This window comes from Dermacentor andersoni, chromosome 1 (genome assembly GCF_023375885.2).
Source record: "Dermacentor andersoni chromosome 1, qqDerAnde1_hic_scaffold, whole genome shotgun sequence".
NCBI lineage: Eukaryota > Metazoa > Arthropoda > Arachnida > Ixodida > Ixodidae > Dermacentor > Dermacentor andersoni.
The window spans coordinates 45,180,733-45,197,154 of record NC_092814.1 but is presented as its reverse complement, the minus strand read 5'-3'; the positions used below and the strand labels follow the sequence as shown (position 1 = coordinate 45,197,154).

The 16,422-nt window shown below is 43.3% G+C and overlaps 1 protein-coding gene and 1 non-coding gene across 2 annotated transcripts in view; one reads left to right on the top strand and one right to left on the bottom strand.

Moving 5' to 3' along the window:
• Positions 1 to 5,044: 5,044 nt before the first annotated feature.
• TRNAI-AAU (transfer RNA isoleucine (anticodon AAU)) lies at positions 5,045 to 5,118 on the bottom strand. Its single transcript has one exon. It is a non-coding gene; the product is annotated as a tRNA-Ile (tRNA).
• Positions 5,119 to 5,870: 752 nt separating this feature from the next.
• LOC126543191 (RRP12-like protein) overlaps positions 5,871 to 16,422 on the top strand; it is a 57,248-nt gene continuing 46,696 nt past the window's right edge. Inside the window, exons 1-6 of the mRNA XM_050190327.3 lie at positions 5,871 to 6,099; positions 9,254 to 9,425; positions 10,239 to 10,442; positions 10,550 to 10,655; positions 11,920 to 12,036; positions 15,536 to 15,674. Coding sequence (XP_050046284.3) covers positions 5,931 to 6,099; positions 9,254 to 9,425; positions 10,239 to 10,442; positions 10,550 to 10,655; positions 11,920 to 12,036; positions 15,536 to 15,674 — 907 coding nt within the window. The 5' untranslated portion in view covers positions 5,871 to 5,930. The remainder of the gene's footprint in view (positions 6,100 to 9,253; positions 9,426 to 10,238; positions 10,443 to 10,549; positions 10,656 to 11,919; positions 12,037 to 15,535; positions 15,675 to 16,422) is intronic.

The following is a 16,422-nucleotide window of genomic DNA, read 5'->3' as shown; positions in this document are numbered from 1 at the left end:
TACACACAGAAAGCTATAATTCATTATTGGGACACTATCACATGCTTACATTTGACAAACGCGCCTGCGTTTGCAGTGCGCCCTCTCGCAACCCGTTATAATTTTATAAGGCTAACAGATTAACTATTATGTTCAAATTAAAGTGTGTAAGCTCAACGGCGAAGCAGAAGCGTTACGCAATGTATCACAAATCATATGTAAGGCGCATATACCGGACTTCCGTCATTGACACGAGCAAGAACTTCGCTCGTTCCCGATTTAAATTTCTTTGCGAATTTAAAGAGCTATACTCCCCGTCCTCTATATATACGCTTATGCATTTTCTTATGTTTGTGCGCATTTTCGCTATTTAAGTTACAGCGTTCATCATCATCATGTTCTCACCCTTTTGTCACATGCCGCCCGGTTAGCGCTTCGCAACACCTACCTCACAAGAAATTGATACAAGATACATACGAGCACTAAGAAACAACCACCCTTGGCCTCGCTAACCAGTCTCGCAGCGTAACAAGGGTGGTAGGTGCAATGGGCATCTTAGCCTTTTGATTTTAGTGATTACTTGGGTTCACCTAGAACAGTAATTTTATGTTCTTTGATCACCTCTGCAGAGACAAATTGATATTCTTTGTCCCTCCGATTTCGTCTTAACCCAAGTATTAAAATAAAAAAACGCACATGTAAATAATATATTTACTACACTTGCATGGAAGGAGAGGGGAGCCTTTTTTTCTTCTTCTTTTTCTTTCTCTTAATCGAAATGGAAGCCATCTAAGCAACTTGAACGTGTGTTGCGACTTTCATGTGTTTGTTGCGGCACGACAATCGCATGAAATTGCGACACTCGCTCTATCTGTCCAAAGCCCCACACGTGCACAAGATATGACCAGACCTTGCGCACCACGTTTAACCAACTTTGATTACTTTAAGGAACTTTGGTATAAGTTGTGTGCGGGGGAACGTGCTGACACGCTGTCCTTTAGGACGAATACATGCATTTTCGCTGGGTGTAAGCGTCTGGAAAAAATGTCTTCGCGAAAAATGTGGCACTAAATTGCCATCTTTCACAATGCCCAAGAAACAATACGACGCAGTGCCCAAACGTGCATGGGAGCACTGCGGTCTGGTTGCAGCAGTTGGCTTGCAGTTGTGGCACAAGTTTTTCGGCGCGCAAAGCGTGCGTGCTACTAAAAAATTAGCGCGGAAATTTTATACCGTTCGCATATCTCGTCACATCTTGATACGTATAACGTTTGCAACATTTCTGCTTTGAGAAAACGGGTCGCTTTTATTCTGTTAGATTGTTATCTAATTATTTATTGTCTAACGGATACGTCACTGTCATTTAACCGTGAAGTTAGTCACAAATTCACAAACTGCCCCACCGCCATCACTCAGAGAACGTGTTGTAAAGCAACAAACATTTTAGTTGTGCATGGACACTTAAATTGCTCTGCATATGTGGCATACAATCTTGGCGAATACCAGAACACGCGTGTACGACTCTACCATAAAACAAGATTAAGGGTTTACAGCGTGTAATATTCTGGCAACTACTTCAACCATGATCACTGGCCTGGTACTGCAGACGACGCAAATGCTCAACAACTTTTCACAGAGGTCACCAATCAAAGACAGTAGGTCTGGAATACTGGGATCCTAAGTAGCACTAAATAGACAAGGACGGCCATAAGAACGACACCTGATGGCGTTATATGTTGTCGTTCTTATGTCCGTCATTTTGTTTTTTTTAGCGCTACTTATGACCCCAGAACAAACAGTAGGCTCGTGACACTTGATATTATTCACATAGAAAAAAAAATGATGAAGTTGAGGCAATATTGGAAAACATAAATATTTCACATATACTGTACAAATGCTTCCTGTGGCTTTTACTGCTGGCGAACTCTGATACTGGTCCATCAAAAGAAATATTTCTCAACGAAATCCCTCTCGATAAACACAATGACAAGAGAGTGCAGCTTCCGCTCGCCGAGGGTTGAGCGCAGGCAATTCTTAATTAAGGAAAGCTTCGAAAATGAGCGTTCGGTCTCACAAGTTGAGACTGAAATATTTAAATAAATAGTACAGGAAATATAGAAGTAAGGAAAAATGCCTAAAATTTGTTTGCTCCAACATTTTCAGGAGGCCACGAGGGGTACTATTTCGCAATGTGCAGTTATGCGCTAATAACAGGATTGCGCGATTTCAGCCGAAATTGTCGAGTCACGATCGACTCTTTACATTTCGACTAATTCGTCGGCCTGCTTGATGAGCTCTGCGCTGCACTCACTCCCTCGAGAGCTGACAAAAATTGGAAGTTTCTCGCAAAGGGATGATAGCGATTATAAATACCGACTGTTTTTGCTATTTCCTCAAAAATGCGATACTTTGCGCAGAAAGAGCCGACATAGGCGTCTAAAAAATTTAGGAAGGCAAAAGCCGTGGAAAGGTCTAAACCAGGCTTCTGAAGCGCGGCACTGCATGGTCTTGTCAAACCGCTCCAAAACGCCTCTTGTCACAGAGTTGCCATGAAATCAGTTTCGAGCGTAGACAGCTTTATTTATTTTTTTTTTTCCATGCGGGTGGTGCCAGTTTCTCCTTCGCATAGCCAGTGTACGAAGACGCATTCCGCCATGCGCCAATTTCTTTGCATGAGTCAGCATGACGAGACCACCTTGTAGTCGACAAACTATTCAGAACAGAGGGCTTTCCATGTTGTTCGAGGCCATGTTCGAGGCTGTTTCGGGCAGAACTCATCTACGATGGCCCACCCAAGTATGCGAATAGCCAAAACGCGTCGTGCATGTGAGGCACGTGTACTGCAGCGGGACTCCTCTCTCGCGCTTCCTTCTGGACTCGCTGCGCCATCTAGTGACGAACGCACGAAGTCCTGGCTTGGGCGCGTCGAAATGCGTGGGGCACCGGTGCAGGCGAAAACGGGGAATTAATCTCTGCCCCCCTCCCTCCCCCAGGGCATTCTTGGTGCAGTGTAGAAGCCTGATGATCGAGCCAGGACACCACAGTGCGCTAAACCGTGGGGCTGGTGTGCTTGAGGAACCCGTATGACGCGGGTTCGATTCCGCCGAGCACCAAAGAAATTTTCATTGATTTGTTTTTATTATTGAAGAGCGCCGTGAACGACGTTATAGGCCAACATTTTCATATCACTACCTTCGAGATCGGCCCACATTTTTAGATTGCGCTATCTTCGGGATTCGCACACGCTTTGGTAAGATAATTAGACAGCCTGAAAGAAAACTGGTCTGACAGTGCCAAGAAGTTGCTACTCGCATTCAAAGCAGCTCCATCGTTTTGGCGAGGCGGAAAACGAGTACATCTTCTGACATAGAGTAAAAAAAAGGAGTATGCTGCCTGGATACAACAATGTAATACACTCCAAGCATCCGTCAGCAGGTTTAAAGAGTGATGGCAGCATGTTACAGAAATAGCCGATGGGTTCTTTTTCTTTTCTTTATGTTTTTTATGTGTGCTTCCAGGTCATTGTATTTCCCTGTCATGTTTAAAGTTTAGTATACACTACAGCCATGTCGGTGGCATTGTCGTAGCGCTGGCCTCGGCAGCTGTCGATTGAAATGCCGTTCTCCAGAAGACGAGGACGCATGGTTGCTGCCATATATTCACCAATGCGTGATTCAATTGGCACAAACGCAATGAGTATTTTGTGAACATCATCGTGTAGTTTGGACCGGAGGACCATCAAAAGCTAGTCAACATGGGAGATACGTGGAATCGACGAGGGAGAAAAATTTGGCTTCTTGTACCGCCTCAACGATCCGTCTCCTCTGCCATCATGTCAACAAATTCGTCGCAGATCGTCTTGGAAACATGAAATGGGCGTATTACGTATTTGCTATGAACAAATTAGAAAAAAATAAGAGCAGGAGGTGAACCCTAAGAGAGGAAGGTTGCTTGCGAGCGCTTGTCGAGCAAACGAAGAGAAACTGTGCACGAAGGGCACGTCGCCTAGCTCTTCGCACTGCACATTCCTTGCTTCTTCTTTTTTTTAAAGGCCACTTATTTAAGAATTGCTGTAGAACGCTCCTTACAAAGGGGGCTGCAGCTCTCTTCCTTAGCCTGTAGGTTAATCCGGCCCTGCAAATATGTCGGCTGTTGTAGAATGGATTGAGAATGTTTTAATCGTTTCAGAATATGCCGCTTCGGAACAAATTCTCAATTTCTCGGCCCTTTTACGCGCTTTAGCCCAAATAATTTTGCATTTTCTTTTAGGCTGCCTGACCTAACAGATCAATTTCTGAGATTACCCTTAAAATTATATAAGAAGTATATAGCTAAGCTAAAATTATACATTACGTACTGGTTGTTAATGAGGAAATTCGTGAATATATTTTGCAACTGTGTTGACTGTATCGCTAGAAAAAGTTGCCGCATTTAGCTTCCGTACGCAATCGCGTCAAGTATGATAATTTTGCTTATGTCAACTCTATACACCGACGCAGTTCCACCGGTTTTTGTTAGAATACCTGTACACCGTTTCATACACAACGTACAACACTGTGGAAGCTACGCAAGAATTTCGGTCACCAAAATGTATTACTCTGCACGTTCCTTCTATGCTCCGCTGCACGTTCGCTGCTCGCCAGTGGCGTTTGCTCGTGCGGGCATTCACGTGATGGTTTCCACGACGGGCTGCGAATAAATAACAAGGTAATCAGAACAACTAAAAACAAGTTGATCTAGAAGTATTAGAAGCCGTATAAGTACATGATTAGTTTTTTTTAATCGTTTAATCTTTTTCCATTCGAAACTGAGCCTATATAAGGAACTTATTCTCAGAAATTGGTCAAAAAACGCCGAACTATGCCTAAGCGCGAACGCAGCCACCGCAAGAAGTCTCTCTAGCCTCCACAGCGTTGCACCTGATGTGTGAAACGGAGTTATATCGTATTGAGTGACTGTTTTCACCATAGAGCAGAGTACTATTTCTGGGTAACTCTCGCGCGTGTGTGCTTGCTTATTTGTATTACGAGAATTACATTAAAAATTACCATTAAAAAAAAAGCACTGGCCTGCGCAGGGATCGAACCTACGACCTTCGCGTTATTAGCACGACGCTCTAACCAACTGAGCTAGCAGGCCGTTGCAAGCGCCGTCTGTATTACTTTTAAATTAAAGATAAACTTATAAGTCATACCTGGTCATACGCGAGTTTTCACTCGCAAGTTGTATTGGACACAAATAATGACAGAACTAGAGCCACTTTGCCAAGAGCTCTTATATTTGCTCCTTCCCAGATGTATACAAAAGCTCTTTCATGACGACAGGTATTTCCGTGAATTTAGTTCCTATCTCGGGAGATGGCACCACTTTCTTAATGCGCATCATGCACATTGATAGGTGGTGTAAAACAGACGTGTTTTCCGCTCCTACAATCGCTTCCGCCACATGCAACCAGCAAAAACATAGCCTTTGAGATCTGAACTTTTAATCTCAATGATGTAATCACTGAAATCTAAATTTGCTGTTTGCATTGTTCAAAAAAAAAAAAAAAGAGGAAGCCTGCAGAAAAACGTTGCCTGCAGAAGACTTTCTAATTGGTTCGGTGGGTACCTGAACTTAGCCGCACATGTTGCCGTGGTTGAAAAAATGTGAAAGACAGTGAGAGAAAAATTTGTAAGCGTGCGGTTTAAGTTAGCAGGTCAAGTTACGGCAAAATTTTTCTCTTAGCAATCAGGACCATAAAATGCAATTTATTTCAACGATTATAAAGGAAAGGCAAGGAAAATACTTGGGCAAAAATGTAGGCAGGCAACTAGCGTTTGGTACTTCTGGCGGCTTTTGCTTCTCTAGAATATACAAGCAATACAAGCCAATCCACTCAGCCCATGTTGCGATTGCCTTTTGCGTCTCGAAAACGGTGTGCAGGGGCACGTCAAGCACGTGCGATCGCGATGTCGGGCAAAAGAGGTAGTACGAAAGGCTTTAAAAAGCCGTTGGCTTCAAGGACAAAAACTAACCGAATTCGCAAAGGTCAGAGCAGTAGCGCCAACCCGAATCAACGAAAATTTCGTGATGAAGCGAAGAGCAAGGTGTTCGGATTTGGAGCGTTCCCTTCCAAAGGTTGGTATGCCGGACACGTGTTTTCTGTGTATGTGCTTAGTTTCTCCATCAGCAAGCTTTGCTTGTCAAGTAACTTTGGGAAATATCAGTGTGACGGATGTGCGCTGCGAGTCAATGTGCATGGACGTCTTGTGATAGCTACAATTCTGCAGGACGATTTGTGCAGATTGACAGCGTAGGCAAGCCGTGCTGCGTGCCCACTCTGTCCTATATGCAGTGTCGCCGCCAGTATTTTTCGCCAACTGGCTAGAGACAAAATCAAGGAAGCACAAAAAGTGGACGAGGACACAGTGCCGGGCTAACAACAGATCATTTTTAATGAAAAAGGGATGCGTTTGGAAAGGTCACTATGGGTGAAACCATTCCTCTTGTCCGTGTATGTTGCTGTCCGCCATGCGTGGTGCGTGGATAAGTAGACTATCTCCTTTGCTGATAGATGCACCGAAGGAACGCTGACGTAAACACTGCCTTGGTTATGAGTGGCCATAACTTCTGTGATTTTGCATAATTGCCTGTTTTGTTCTTAAGGCATTGTGTCATGAAAGTTGGCTGTGCACGTGCAGTTCCTACAACGAAAATACAACTGACCTCTGGGGAGCTGACTTGAGTGCTGCAGCATGTTCCCTGGTCTTGTCTGTTAGCGCGCCTGCCCATCTGCCCGACGTAAACTTCAGCACAGAACAAGGAGAGGCACTCGACGAAACCGTATTCGGTGTACCAGGTCTTGTCACTTGATGTCGCCGCGCTTTTCGCGGCTGACACTTCTGCACATTATTCACATATATCACAGTGCACAGTTCAGAAAGGAGCAGTCTCACATCTCGTCCTTTGGCTGTTATCTTTGTCACTACCTGTACTTAGCCTGGCGGACGTTGCGGATGAAAAATCTGAAACAAAGAAAATGTTGCAGGTGTTTCTGCCAAGATTTGAACGCTTGCGAAGCACTGGAAGACAGGTCCTTGCTATTCTTGTATCTAGTCATTGGCTTTTCTCTGGGTCATGCCTGCTGGTATTATGAACTTTGCTCAAAAAAGGACCTACTACCCTTCGAATCCAGTAATTGAAGACCTTAAGGATAGGGTTGTGCAGATTTGCTGGCTTGAGAAAGCAGGGTTCCCACTGGAGCTACTGCCCTCCTTAGTGGAGAACTAGATCTGGAAGATAAAATGGCCAGATATGCTTAATCTTGATGCACCTTGTCCTAAAGTAGTTGTGGCATACATGCATGGTTTCACGTGCAACTAGTAGAACATAGCTAGGTAGCTAGAAAACAAGTAGCAGAAATGCTCTTTCCAGCCCCAAACAGGGCACACGCTATGTGCATATGTGATGACCAACAAGAGCAGCAAGGCTGTGCCACAAACTATGAATGCTACTTTTAGTTCCTTTACGAAACCATTGCTAACAAGTTTACACATCTTTGAGTTTCACCCATGCATCAATGCAGTTAATGCACCAGGACATGGTTGAGGAGGACACTGTACTCTGCTCTGTCCTTTCAGCTGCAAACATGTGACTGTTCGGAGAGAATGTGTGTTCTGAAACACTTGCTTTGTGTAGTAACCAGCCTCAGCTATCTGCATGTCAGCTGGCGCTCCGTAGTGAAAGGAGGTGGGACTGTTCCCCCTCGCCCTGCAGCTCTTCTTTCTTAGAGCTGCATCTGCTTTCTAGAATTCCTGCTTTTACCAGAGATGTCAATGTACATGCGTAGTTTTCTCAATGCTTTGCTGCGTGCAGGATGCAAATGAAATTGCTGCGATACCACTCTTCAAGTGAAGTGTAGGGCAAAAATGACGGCATGTAACTGTCTGTGCTGAAATGCCTGTTAAGAGTTTCCTATAATTCAAATGTGTATGCGTATATTTCATTATAAGCACTCTAAAATCTTTGTGTAGGCCTGGGAATAGTTATTGTACGTAGTATAAGTGATTCCAGCTTTTGTAAGACCAGTATGCTAACCGCAACACTATTATAGTGCCCTAAGCTGTCAAGTTTCCTTTTTTTTTTTTTTTTGGAAACGGCACTTCTTTTTAACTGAATTCTTGCTGTGTGCCTTGTGTTTGTGTTGCTTTCTGACATTGTTTGTTCAAAACCAGCTGATTATTTGCACATGTGTGCCAGCCTGATATGGTTGCAGCAGAGGCATCTGTGTAGGTTACTCTTAAGCTCATATCACACCATAATGGAACATCCTTCATTTGAAGGGTCACATTATGCAATTGGTTTTTTGTGCATTGATCTTTTTTCCTTTCTATAACTATGCATTTGGGTAGTATCTGTAATGCTGGCCACGTGAAGCTCCACTCAAAGGAAATGTTGTCGAAAAAGCTTGTGGAGGAATTGTTACACATGCATTTAAAATTGGTAATTATAGATGTCACATTATTACATGAAAAATTGGACAAATTTTATTTGTAATTTTTTATGAGCATGAATTTAGTTATGCAGGATCCATTATGTGATTGTTGTCACCCATGTGATTTACTGTGTGCCATAAGATCGATTTATTAGTGCAGACATTTGAAATTGAAAGCCACGCTCTTTGAGGCTGACAGCATGGTCATTTTGTGCTATCACATTTCATGGTCTCCTTGCTGTTGGATTCTCTTCTGTGGCAAAGCTATGCAAGATTGCTAGGTTTATTTTTTATTTTGGAATGCATTTTACTAATCCTCATTATTCATCCTTGGCCAGTTGTTGCCATAATCTAATAACAAAGAAAGCTGCTTCAGGAATTAAAAATCTGAAGGACCACCAGTTTTCTGGCTTACCAAGGCTCTCTACCTCTCTACCTCTTTTCTGGCTTACCAAGGCATACACTACCTCTTTAGCATAACTACATTTCTTGAGTGTGTCTTCAGCTGTTGTAATAATCTTGGATATATATATTTCTTTTGTTTCATGAATGCAACTTTTTGCGCACAAGATGACGGAGGAGAGGCTGAGACAGACGAGCTCAGACTTACAACAGCCTCTCCTTCGTCCTCGTCTTGTGTGCAAAAAACTGCATTCATGTCCGACCAACATGCCCAAACAGTCACCTTTTTGTTTCATGTTCATTTCTGTACAAGTTTAATTGCTGTGCAGGCATGTTTACCCATGCACATTTCCCCTTTACTGAACTGAAGTTGCTGCCTCTTCTTATTCATTCAAGGTGGCGGAACACTGACAGTGGAGCAACTTCAGCAGCACAATGGTTGTGCACATGACGAAGCTTCTTTGGTTGGGGAAGCTGATGCACAGGATCGACTCAGCATTGCTGAAACTGAAAGCAATCACACTGCAGAATCAGACTGGACACTTGGCTCTATCCTGACCATGAACAAGCAAGTGGATTAGTTTTTTTTATGTGTTTTTCTGATGCTGATTTGTTTGTTCACATTGGTCATGTAAATTTTAAATACCACCTTCTTTGGGTAACACTTGTGTTGCTGTCTGCCAATCAGTTTCTGATTTGATTGTGCATTTAAGCCCTTAAAGGCTTTAAAAATGCCCTTAAAGGCTTTAAAAATGCATATCATCATCATGGCACTTTCACTGTGAGTTGTGAATGTGCATTTATTTGTATGAAATATAGGGTATTGTTTTTTTCTTGCTAACTTCCACTTCCTCAAGTCGTAAAAAAGAAAAACCCAGGTCTTTTTTGTTCTTTCTGTGAGACTGCTGGCTTTTTATGCTTGCAGCCATTTCCTCTGGGCTTGTATTCACGAAAATTCTCTTGCCTAAGAGCATCTCCTTGGATGACATTTCAGCATCCACCACTATTTGCAAACGTCTTGTTAAGGTAATGGATGACATTTCAGCATTCACCACTATTTGCAAACGTCTTGTTAATGTAATGATTGCCATGGTCGTGGCCAGAGGCAGATAGTACTTACATAGCAGTTGGTACATAGTAGTTTTGTAGTTCTATAGTATGGCTGACCTTACTGTCCCAAATTTTGAAATGTTATTCTGTACATCATAGGTTAACTTATCACTAAATGTGTGGTAGTTATGTCAACACATACAGTGTAAGGCAAAGTCTAAACTGCAACATTCACAAACTCTTGTTACGATTGCAAAGTTCTTAAATTATGTGCATTAATTTTTGTTCTTGCATTTTCATGCTCACTTCTCCTCTGTTCTGCCAATTCCAGACTGCTTCACAAATGGGACCCGGCATCGGCACTGCACAAAGAAATGTTAGCCATGTACAATGCATCAACTGAAATCATAAAGTCGAAGGGTGGTCAGCAGACTGACACCGAGTACTTTGCTGTTCTGATGACAACACTGGAGGCTGTTGAGGCTGATATTTCGAGGACGTCAGCTGCTGCTTTACTTGCAATTTTTGCTAAGAGGTGTGTGGTTAAAATTTTTTTCAATTATATAATGCAATTCTTGCTGATCAACTCTCACCTTATATATATATATATGTGTGTGTGTGTATGTGTATTTCTCCTTGTAGGGTGCCTGCTGCAGTACTTAGGAAGAAATTTTCCTGGATAACAACAATGTGCATCAACTTCATGCAATCGTACGCACAGTCCACACATGTCATGCTGCTTCGAAATGTACGTATACTAATGCTTGCATCTGTATCGGGAGATTGTGTTTATTAACATTGTGTTCATACCAGTGCAACTGTTAGCCGAAGGTGTTGTGTGCTTTCATAGCTGTCTTTGCGCAATGCTTTTCTTTGTGGCTTAGATAAAATGTTAATGAGCTGATAAAGTGGTGAACCACCAAGGGATGTTGGGGTTGAGGCTGAAGAATAATGTTATTAATCTCAACGTCATCTGGCATGGTGTAACTATTGCTAGAGGTGAAATGGAACACTGTTCTCTCAACCCATGTTTACCACACATTTCACTGACCATGTTTGAATTGTCCAATTACATATTGTTTTCTCAGGGTTTTACTCATATTGGGATGTGCAGGAGCTTGTGCCTACTAGGTGTAAGGGGCCCAAACCTCCGAGAAGCACACTCTCCCAAGCCCATTTGTGCCTTCACTAGCTCACATCAACTACATACTATATTGCTTTAAAGTTTTCAAGTATCCTAAATGGAGTCATTCAAGAATATTCTTTTAGCAATAAAGGAATAGGAAACTTGTCATTCACACCTTTAACTTCAACAAAACACATAACACTATTCCAGATTACCTCTCTGTCATTGTTCCTTGTTAGTCCTATGGAAGACCAGATGCAAATCAGTTCTGCGGAAGCCCGAAAAGTTAAGGAAAGTGCAAGAAAGGGAAAAATTGTCATCCACCCGAACTGTAGCACGAAGCTACGAAGTAAATCCGTACGGGTTTCTCGGAAAGAAAGCCTGGTAGTTGAAGAAAAATTAATCCTGGTCTGGAATTCGAAGCCAGGATCAACGCCTTTCCGGGCCAGTCACTCTGCCATCTGAGCTAATCTGGAGCCTAGCAGATCGCAGAGTGAGGGCAAGTGTTAATCGACAACTCGAGGCACTGGGACCTTGAATATGGCAAATTAGTTATGCGGAAGCCGGTGTAAAGGGAAAAATTGTAATCCACCCACCTGAAAATTGTCATCCAATTACTGAACATGAGATACTCGTATGGGTTTCCTTTGTAGTTTCGTGCTAAAATTTGGGTGGATGACAGTTTTTCCCTTTGAGTTCCCCTTTTGTAAGTTATGATGGGTGGTGATGTAGGCACATTCATTGAGCACATAGCATAAACTTGCGTCTTGATTTTAAATGCATTTAGTAAATAACCGCTTCCTGGTGCCATGGTGCACGTAAGTCGCATAAATTTTATTCTCTCTTTAGTCAAGAGAGTAAAGTATTATTTTCATATTTTGTTCAGCTGCTGTGCTTGCTGAGTTCCTGCTTGAAGACATTGGATTTGGCCACATGGAGCGAGTCGTCTACACTGCAAGTTTTCAGCTTCATGTTTCCATACATTGTCCACAGCAGACCTAAGGTAGGAATGAGAAACTGTGCTTTCTGCAGTCTGCCTTCTGTAAATCAACATTGCAACAGACTTGCCCACGTTGCAGTCTTACGTGAACTTTTGGCACAGAATGTTTGTAATTTGTGTACCATTGTACCTAACCAATGACTTGCTTAACGTATAACTGCTTAAAGCTCAAGCTGCATAGCCCACCTCCCGCCTGCATGCGGTCGTGCGAAAAACTGCACATGTTGACACTGGTGCAGTTTTTCGCACGCGTGCAGCAGGCAGGAGGTGCAGCTCGACCGTAAATCAGCCTTTAGCCACTACGATGGGAGATGATGACTTTGTTTTGGAGTGGCAGTACAAGCAAGTGGAAAAGATCATCTTGAAGGCAGGAGTGAATGCACACAAGGAACTTGTCGACTAAAGTGTCAGGTGGAGAACAATGGGCATGATGTTGTATGTAGTACATGTGACAATTTGTGGGCATACGCAGTGCCATGTTTCAACAAGAACACACACACACACAAAAAGCTAAAGATGCGAAAGCACTGATGTAGCAAATAAATTTTTTATGAAAAGCAGAGTGCATTTGACAGTGACTAAGGTGTGAACATTGGTGACATCACACATATTGTAAGACAGAGGCTGAATCGACACTTTTATTGGGCCACTCCCAGGCAGAGCACATTGAAGGAGATGATGTACATGATCATGATGATTATGCACACTGAAAGGGGTAAAGAACATAGCGCTTAGAATATAGCCGACTCGATAATTTGAACTCAAAGGGGCCCGAAAATTTGTTCTAATTAAAAGGATGTGTGCTTGAAGTATTCGTGCACCATTGCACGATGTACGAACGGTGCAAGTCGTGAAATATTGCGGCGCGCAAGCACACAGCGAGCGAGAACCACGAAACTGCCCACGCCGGCCAATGCTTGCTTCCCGGTAATGGCAGAAAATGAAACAAAAGCAGGCTAAGCTGGCGCCAGACCCGCGGGGCTGGCGACACTGGCGTGTAGGCGGGGGCGTGCACATGCAGAGACTGTCGAAGATGAGGGAGTTGCGAGGAAGGGTGGGAGGGAATCGGATTTGCTTTCCCGCCAGCTTGCTGGATCTCCACTGCTGCTTCCCTCTGCATGCTCGTGTGTTTTTTCCTTCGACTGCTGACAGATTGGCGCTGTGCTTGCCTTCTTCGTCCTGCAGTCTTAACGCGAGTCATGTCTTATCAAGATGACGAAGTTGTTGCCACTGGTCATAATCATGTTGGTATGCTCCCGTCTGTTGCGGCATCGTTGCATTCAAGAGATAAGGAGAATGAGGACGCCTTCGCGTCCTTGTATATCTGTCTTGTCGTACAGGATCGGATGTGGCGCACTGTCTCTACAACCTTTCCATCGGGACGTCTCAGTTCAGAAATGTCATTGTAAAAAAACAAGTGCGAATGAGCCCAACCAAAAAATTTGGAGGACGCTTAAGCTTCGCCTTTGATTCGAACGCAATAGCATTCAAAGAACCCTCACTGCTTCTTACGCTTCTCGGCAATTGGAGCGTATGTAACCGTAATGTTTACCGGGAAACGCTGGCCGCGCATGCTATACACGAAGGCGGGCTTTCTGGTAGAAACACGGCCTCTTGTGTGGACCACAATGCGGCCGAGGCGAGTGCCATCTGGAGGTATTGCAAGGAAACGGGCACGCCGCTCCGTGGCCACCTAGATGCTGGCGCACCGACGCATGCAAATGGCGGATGCCGTGGCTGGTCTACGAATGGTAGAAATGCTGGAAAAGGGGTTTCTTTGAGTACTTGTGGAACAGAATTATGTTTTCTCACATAGTGAAATTACAATCCGACGCTATCATGTCTGTAGGGTGTGTGTATGTCGTAGTTTAGGATTTTTCTGCGTATTTTACCTTGAGAAATTCAATTAGTTAAGTAACTTCCTTGCGCCACATGGAGGGCCTAGGTATGAGTGGTTTGTAAATTCTTTTGGTTGAAACGACGTCCGACAGTGGATGCTGATGTGGGATGCCGATGTCAGGGGCGCTTCACGCTATTGAGGTAAAACGAGCGCGAGCGAGAGCTGATATGAGCAGACGATAGTGCGAAACAAGCGCTCGGGTGGGTCTGCACATATACGATACCAGTTTCCTGCGCATACGTCACTGTAAGGGCCACTCATTATTGGTCTCTGCTCACGACTCGCTTGCTGCTGTGGCGAGCAAAAAAAAATCTGCCCAGGACCGATCCCTCCCATGGCACACGTTTTGCTGCTGGTGTGGCTGGGGCATTATGGTGTGGCGCAGAAGCGGAGACCTTGCCATTTGAGAAAGGGTGAAATTTCTGTCACGGTTCCTTTTTTCTTTGATGCACAGCATTGAGGTGTTTCTCCTAAGCCTTTCCTCTATGGCAGATTCAGAGCAAGGCTGGTAGGAGGTGCTCCCACGTGATTTGGTGCACTGCTGCGAGCATTGTTAGAGCGCAGTATGTTCAAATCAACCATCGCAAATGCTTCCGCATTCGAATTACCGAGCATTTTCGCCCATTGGAATACACATAACTTTCACAGAACCACGGCGCCAGTTAGAATAAACCGGAAGTTCGAATTAACGAGATTCGACTGCATAAACATTTTGTCAGTTTGTGCAACTTTTTGTGCCAATTTGTAAATGTAATTTTCCAGGGATAGTATTGTGCTCATTTCCATGGCTTATTGAGCTGTGCAAAAATCTAATTGCACATTCTGATTATTTGTCTGTCCAATGCATTCACAATGTGGGCTTCAAGGTCATAACAGCATCAATAAATTCTCATCACTACAGTTAAAGCATCGTGTTGGAACACTACTTCAAGTAAAAGTAAAGCAGGAAAGGAGCCCTAGTAATAAGAAATGAGATGTTTATGTACTGTACAATATTAAGAGTGCTTGGCTGACTTAAATATTCTGAGAGGACTTGGCTAATTGCAAGCATTAGTGTACTATAGTGCATATGTGTAGGGATAGCCTAAGAATTTAGAAGTAAAAGCCTGTTTCGGTGAGTTTGTGCCTGGTTATGTTGTCTAATTTGGTGTGAGGCTGCTGAAGGCATTCCGTGGGGGCCCCACATCCAGTTGGATGCAAGTTTGGTGTAGATAGTGTATTTGTATGAGCATCTTGGTATAATTTTCCTCCAATGTACATACATACGTCCCATGCTCTTTACTAGTTCAGCGCATTGACAATTCGTAGTAACTTCCTGGTGTGCACATAGCTTTGTGCACTTTTGAGAGCTTAGTTTGCCTCATAATCAGATTTAAAATGATAACTTATGTCATGGGCAATGTTAGGCATCTCAGTCTGATGGTCACAATTTTTTTGAGAAAAACAGGTTTTTGAAACTACTTGAGGCATTTATTACAATTATTTCACTGTGTTCTGTTTATTTTGATCGGGATTCTTGTAGCTGAATTGTTTTCTTAATGTAACCTTGTATGATGGCTTGAAAAGGTTTTTTTTATCCAGTGCTTTTTTTTTTTCAACTAGCTTCGCAAGTTTGCTCAGAAGGCTATCTGCAACGTCCTGACTGGCAGCAGCATCATGGCTGCAGCTGATGCTCCACTTACACACCCAGCAGTGCCTGCTCTTGTAGCTTTCTGCCTCCCAATTGTAAAGTCATCGGCAGGTGAGCTTCATTGTGAAGTCTAAGTTGGGTTTGTTTTGTTTATTTAGGTCTACAGATGTCTTGTGATGACTGTTGGTGGCACATGACACATGTATATTAAACATGTTCCATTTCTGACATCAGGCATTCTTTTTTTAGGCGCATTGGACATATCTGTATCATACGTTGGCACACTGTTGGGTGCACTTACAATAACCCATACTTATTCCAGAGTTGTGAGTGTGAGGGAATGAGAGTGCAAGTGCATATGGCGCTGTAATGGGCATTTTCACTATCAGTCATGAATGGAATTGTTCACATGTACTTGGTCCAGAGCAACTGAGTGCAAGTGAATATGGCTGGGAATGTACCAAACGCTGATAAGTGCGGGTGTACTATATATCTTGGGGAAAAAAGTTTGCAGAGATTGGGTCTACATGGATCTTTCGGCTGCATGCATTCTTGGTGTGGCTGAAATTGTGCTCAATGCAGATTTTGGAATTTTTTTTTTTTGAAGCATTGAAGCATTGACCTTGTCATTGCACTCGGAATGACACGCCACTGATGTTGTCATTCTTTCTAAGACTCTTCCCAATGCTTACTGTGTTGGTTTTCATTCATAAAGGTTGTGGTACTTGAGTAGTATATTAGTATTTGCACTGTACATAGTGGCTCTGGTTAGAACGTCTGCAGGCATTCAGCAACTGTTATTATTGTTTATCACTTGCTGATGTCCAATCAGACATTAACTCTTGGCCTTGTGACTGAA